Source organism: Vigna angularis, chromosome 1, assembly GCF_016808095.1.
Source record: "Vigna angularis cultivar LongXiaoDou No.4 chromosome 1, ASM1680809v1, whole genome shotgun sequence".
Classification (NCBI taxonomy): Eukaryota; Viridiplantae; Streptophyta; class Magnoliopsida; order Fabales; family Fabaceae; genus Vigna; species Vigna angularis.
In genome coordinates this window covers 20331795-20338281 of record NC_068970.1, presented here as the reverse complement: position 1 = coordinate 20338281, position 6487 = coordinate 20331795, and the positions used below count along the sequence as shown (strand labels likewise).

General features: G+C 31.8%; 1 protein-coding gene across 1 annotated transcript; it reads left to right on the top strand.

Moving 5' to 3' along the window:
• Window positions 1-1849: 1849 nt before the first annotated feature.
• On the top strand, window positions 1850-5641 carry LOC108322858 (calcium uniporter protein 2, mitochondrial). Its single transcript, XM_017555134.2, has 2 exons — window positions 1850-2431; window positions 4940-5641. The coding sequence occupies exons 1-2, from the start codon at window positions 1925-1927 to the stop codon at window positions 5420-5422; spliced, it is 990 nt and encodes a 329-aa protein (XP_017410623.1). The 5' UTR covers window positions 1850-1924; the 3' UTR covers window positions 5423-5641.
• The last annotated feature ends 846 nt before the right edge of the window (window positions 5642-6487 follow it).

Genomic DNA, 6487 nt, shown 5'->3' with positions numbered 1-6487 from the left:
CGACATTTTCAAGATAATATAGTCATTCACTCTCTCTACCACTAACAATATTCTCTTTGGAATGGATGTTCTGAAAAAGACAATGGGTTGGATAAAACAAGGTAACACAAGAATGTGATTTGGTTAACTTGCTGACGGAGATAAGATTACAGTTCAATGTAGGAACAAATAAAACATCAAGAATCAATAAAGAGGGTGAGAGGGATATAATACCTACACCTTCAATCATTTGGTCAGTAGCACCTGAATCAATTATCCAATCATTACCCCTGGTAACAAAAAAAAGATTAAGGACATAGTTAGATATACCTGACTTAGTCACAAATCTGACAACAATGGAAGCCGCAAAAGTTTTAGAATGATGTTTCTCCAATTGATTTTTATCGAAAGAAGCCATGAGAAATATTCAATGAAAAAAAGAATAATTCTGATGTATTATTTCAGATATTAGTTTATCATACTTGGATTCTATTATTCCTCATTTATTAAAAGAATGACATATGCACAAATTATAATAATACCTAAATTATAACTAAAATAATATTTGACCTATCTTAATTGGAGCATCTTCTACAAATGTTATCCAAATAATATAGGACAAACAATCACTATAGATTAGAAGGAAAGAATAATATTTAGATCATTTAAACTATCACAAAGAAATTAAACGTGGACCTCGATCTTCCATAAGAAAAACATACATAATGAAATTTTCTTCTTTTGTAAAACTAAAAAAAAAACCTAATTAAAAAATAGTATTAAAAAACATTTATAAAAGAAAGAAAAAGTTTATTTCCTTTATCAGTTAATAGATAGAATACATAAAATATAATTATGAATGGAGTTTGTCGAATTTGAAAGAACATAATTAGATACCAAAGTTGAAAGGCACATAATAATGTGACAAACACACGATAAGATTTCAAATTGAAAAGATACACAATCCTTCAATATGAGAGCGAACGAACACGACCATACTCGAAAAGATATTAATATTCAGCATATAAAAGAAGATTTTAAAGCTTATGCAACTCTACAACTAAAATATATGAAAATCATAATAATTGTGCAATGTGATTAATTAATAATAATCCTGGACAGGGATGAATAATACACATTAAAGCTAATTAAAATGGCTTAAGAAGCAAAGCTAAATAGATGGACAGATTGAATGAACAAAGTGGGGGAGATGAAAGAGATTTGCGTGAACGCAACACTTGATTCATTTCAATGTTTGCGTAACAGTGACTCCAGCTAATTGATCCTGGGTTTGTGGTTTTGACCCCTCTCATGCAAAGCATGCCTATTTTAGCATTCAAGTAATATCAATTATCTTTATTTGTATTATTTTAATTCCAAAAATAAAATAATAAACTACATCTTAATTTGCACGCCCAGCCTGTCCAGGCTCACACTGAGTCAGCATCCCCACATAGCCACCACGAACCAACCCCCACAAGCGAAACCCGCTCTCGCTATGATCCTAACATAAATAAAATCTATTATTTACAAAATCACACGGCTCATAATCGCAATCGACCTAGTCTTCACACCTCATCCAAACACGTGTACACCACTCATCTTTCATTTTCATTTTCATTTTCAATTTATCGGGTCTCTGCTTGGCCTGCCGAATATTTTTCCACCTTTCTCCCCATTCAACCACATTGACATCACCATCGCGCAAAAATACATATCCACGTTCTAACAATTCAAAATATCGCCACGAGATCGCTTCCAATTTCTCACGACATATCTCACTAACGTTATCTCAATAAGTCATTTACAACATGCCATATTACGCAAAAACGCATAAATCGAGCACTTCCGCTCTTATAGGGCACCTATAAATAAACTTCCCCCACACCTCTTTCACTTCAACCCATCTAAACGACACCATTCCTTTTTTTCTCTCTATTCAACCATGGCTTTTAAGAAAACCCTAGCCCAGCGCCTCCTCAACATCACCAAAATCTCCAATTACCGCATTTCCTCCTCCGTTCGTTCTCCCAATCCGGCCAAACCTGACATTGCCCCGGATCCCGGAGATAGCGGAATCTTCCGCCGCTTCCTCCACAAGAGGCCAGTCTTCTCCTCGGAGCTTCGACAGCCGGCTTCCGGATCCATCCTCCACCGCCTCCGGGAGATGGACATTGCACGGAGCCGGATCCGGTTGGACGGACTCACTCCACCGGAAAAACAAGAAGTGGGGGCCAAAGATGTGAGGAAGGTGCTCAGAGCCATTCAAATAGAAACAGTGAAATCCAAGTTACGGAAAATTCCGGAGAGTTGCATACCTTACTCGGATTTCATGCGAATGTGCGTGGAGGGTTGCTCCGATCCGGAGCAAGCGAGGAGCATCGCGCAGATGCTGGACGATTCAGCCTCTGTTATCATCTTAGGCGATGTCGTTTTCCTCCGACCTGAACAGGTTAATTTCTTCTCCGTCTTTATATTTTAATTTATGCTTTAATTTATTTTTTGTTTGTTTGTTTGTTTTGCTCTGTTGGGTTGTGTTTTGATGTGTGGGCTGACACAGAGAGATTGGTGGTGGAGATTATGAAATTAAGATCCCAGATAGGTTTCTGGCTTTCTATCTATCCGCGTATAGTTTTTTTTTTTTCTGATTCAATGTTAGGGAGAGTTTGTTTTGAAAACGACCGAGAACTGATAAGGTTTTGTGGTGATTTGTGTTTTTCCACAGGAAATTGAAAGTTTGTTGTAATCAAACGTGTAAAGGGATTCTACCTTTGAGATGGTAAATTTGGGGGCTTTTTAACGGACCCGCGAAAAGCCCTTCTGCTTTCATACCCTTCTTCCTCATTCTTTTGGGAGAATTTTTCAATTTTTTTTACTGATACATAGGACAGGGCTTTTGGTTTTCTATTTGAAAAATTCTAAATTTATGATTTGGATACAAATTCCAAATTATTAGAATTTGTATCTAAACTATGATTTGAAGATTTTCAAATGCATAACCAATCTAGCACCGTGACTGAAAGCGAGATTTGCCTGTTTATTTATTGGGATCCAATCCCATGGAAAGTGATGTTTTGATAAACAACTTTTTGATTGATTGCTCAACAAAAATCAATTTTACTGAAAAGATTTTTTTTTTTATTATTATTAGTATTAGTATATGAGTGAATAACAATATATAAAATGATGCAATATCTATTATTATTATTATTTATTATTATTATTATTATTAAATTTATACTTTAGTTTGCCTTAAATTTATTTTAAATCGTTTTTTAACCTATCTTGTAGATGGCCGGATCATAGATTCCGGCATCATCTATTATAGAAAACGTTTCTCGAGATTTACTTTTTTATTTTTATGAAGTTCACTATTTTTTGGAAGAGATGACAGTGACAGACTGGCAGGTTATTATGCAGAGTGCAATAATTTCATTATTTAAGTAATTAAAAAGTTTGTCTTTCCTATATATGTATTGAAAAATGGTAGGAATTAAACTACAATAATAATTGCAGGGCAGCACAAAACTATAATAATTGCTTGCCAGAAAAATACAATATTTGGTAGGTTCTGTAATTATTTCTTATATATCTCCTAAAAATGGTAATTATAAATTATTTTCATACATGAAAAGATAAATACTAATACAATTTCTTTTAAACAGTCTGCTGTTTTGTACTGAGACGTGTTTCATGTTATTAGCCTTAGTTTAAACTTTATTTCTTTATTTGAAAAAGAAATGTTTTGAAAGTGTTATACAATTACTTTGAAAGTGTGATTTAAAACCTTTGATTTAACTTTTAATTTTAATTATAAAATCTTTCTTTAATAAGTTTGTACCTTAGAGAAGATTAAATTAAACTTATCAGATTTTATTAATCAAATAATCTTACAGTAGGATGAAAAAACTTATCATCATGCTTTTTAGTGTTATATTGACATTTAGGGGCGGTGCATTTATGGGAAATGAGCCCTTTATTCCCGGGGCAAGTGGTGGGGCAGCTATTTTCATAGTTTCTAGGAATTGGGATGTTTACAAAACGAATTTATGCATCAAGAAAATAGTACTATAACATAAAAATTAACTTGAGGATAGAAATAATGTGCATTAGGCTATTAAGCATATGCTTTGTGTTAGAATATGCTTTGTGCTAGCATAGTGCTTTGTCTTTTATGAACGGTGAATTGTGCAAAAGGAGTTACTTTCCGGTGCAAGTGGGTAGGCAGCATTTTATAGAAATATGAGATGTTAATATGAAACTTATGTCATCAGGAAAATAGTAAGATAATATAAAAGATAACATTTTAAAATCATAAATAAAACTTCTATTAAATGTTATCAGATAATCATGTGTTAACAGGTAAAACGAAACTTTTTGAAATTTTTATTATTATGTTTCTATGAAGAATGATTTGATGGTATTAATGCATTGATTGTTTTGGATAATTAAGACTTTATATATCATAAATTTGGCAATGTACCTAATAGTTTGACACAAGTGAAGATTAAATTTAATGACAACTCTAGCTGAAATTTTATTTTTTAAGATATCATTAATCAACATGTAATATTCTTATGGTAAAAAAAATCGGATAAGAATAAAAATGCTATATGATTGAATATAAAACATTAAACTTTGGTAGTGGATGTAATCTTTTGGGTGCAAGGAATATGCCATCTTAACTTGTAGTTAAGGTTTTGAATTGAATATGTTCAGGATCACTTCCGTGAATAGTGACTCGACTAAGTAATTCTTCTAAACCTTACTTCTAATTGTATAATTTTAGGTCAAAAGCTGTTTTCTATACATTTACTATTTTTGACTATTTTATATATCTATTTATTTTGATGTGATTTTATTGAAGTAAAATATTTATTCGATCCCATCCAAGTAGTGTAAGATTAAAAAGAAGTGAAAATAGAGCCATGTTACCCAAATTCAGTAAAATTTGTTACAGGTAGCAAAAACCATTCAGTCTATCCTACCTCTAGCAGGAGCAAGGACTATTGAGTCAGAAAGAAAAGAGTTGGAAGAAATGGAGAAAGTAAAAGCAGCAATTGACGAGAGAGCGAACACGTTGGTTCGACGGGAACTGTGGGCTGGGTTGGGGTTCCTAGTGGCACAGACATTAGGATTCATGAGACTCACATTTTGGGAACTATCTTGGGATGTGATGGAACCAATATGCTTCTATGTTACTTCCATGTACTTCATGGCTGGCTACACCTTCTTCGTCAGAACCTCCATAGAGCCTTGCTTTGAAGGCTTCTACCAAAGCCGTTTCACCAGCAAGCAGAAGCGTCTAATGAAACTTCACAATTTTGACATTGACAGGTATAAGGAACTCAAGGCTGCTGCTGCACCACCATCGCCACCCTCTTTCCAGATTGATACATCATTTGCTATTCAACCATTTCAGCAATTTCACAAAAACTTGTAGTGACTACTATAATAATCATCCCTTTCCCTCTCTCCACCAAATTAAGGGGAATCATTCTCCACCTTTTCTTCTCCATATCAGTCCTTCCCAAAACCAGAGACAAAAAAAAAAAGATAAAAGATAAAAAATGTTTTATGATCAAGATGACTTAGCATTAGGTGCGGCTTGGTGTACAATATATGCAGAGTGATTTTTTTCCTTTTTCTTTTTTTTTATATATTATATACGTGTTTTCCTTCTTTTCTCTCTTATATAATAATATAATAAATGTTACAATATAATGTGTCACACATTAAAAAAAGGGAAAACCCATGTCTTGGCAGAGAGAAATCTATAGTTAAATTTTATAATTATTTTATTAAGAAAATTAAAGTCTGATAAATGATTATTGTAAATCATGTGATTGATTAAATGAAAATGAAATTACTTTTTCAAATTGTGCAATCATACATTAACAAATTCATTTAAATGTATAATCACAACCTTCCATATCTATATAATTCATAAGTTGTTGAGTTCAAAATACTATTTATTATTTTCTTTAAAAATATTAAAGTAAACTTAGTCATATTATACTGAATTCACTAAGTTATGCATAGCTCACTTTTTTTTTAAGGAAAATATAACCTGATATATGAATTTTTAAACAAAAAGTATCTAAATAAATGCACATTTTCTCTTTTTCGAAACATGATATAATATAATACAAAAAAAATAATAAATAGGATAATGATATAATGTTTGATATGGGTGAAAAAAAGACATTTGTTCAAGAATTTTCTTTATCTATATATTTTGAAAGATAATTTTATTAAATGATTATCATGTATAATGTATGCCTTTTGAACATGAAGTTATTTATTTACATTTATTACTTACATTTTATTTATTTATTTTAATATAATTTTTTAATCCTAGAAACTTATTTAAATTTTAAATATAAATATAAAGTAAACTTATGAACAGACCCAGCAATGTATTAGTCACATCAGAAATAAATAAATGTTACACTTATAGAAAAAGTTTGCTATGTGTGCGGGTTATAAAAGCTATGTTTTTTTACAT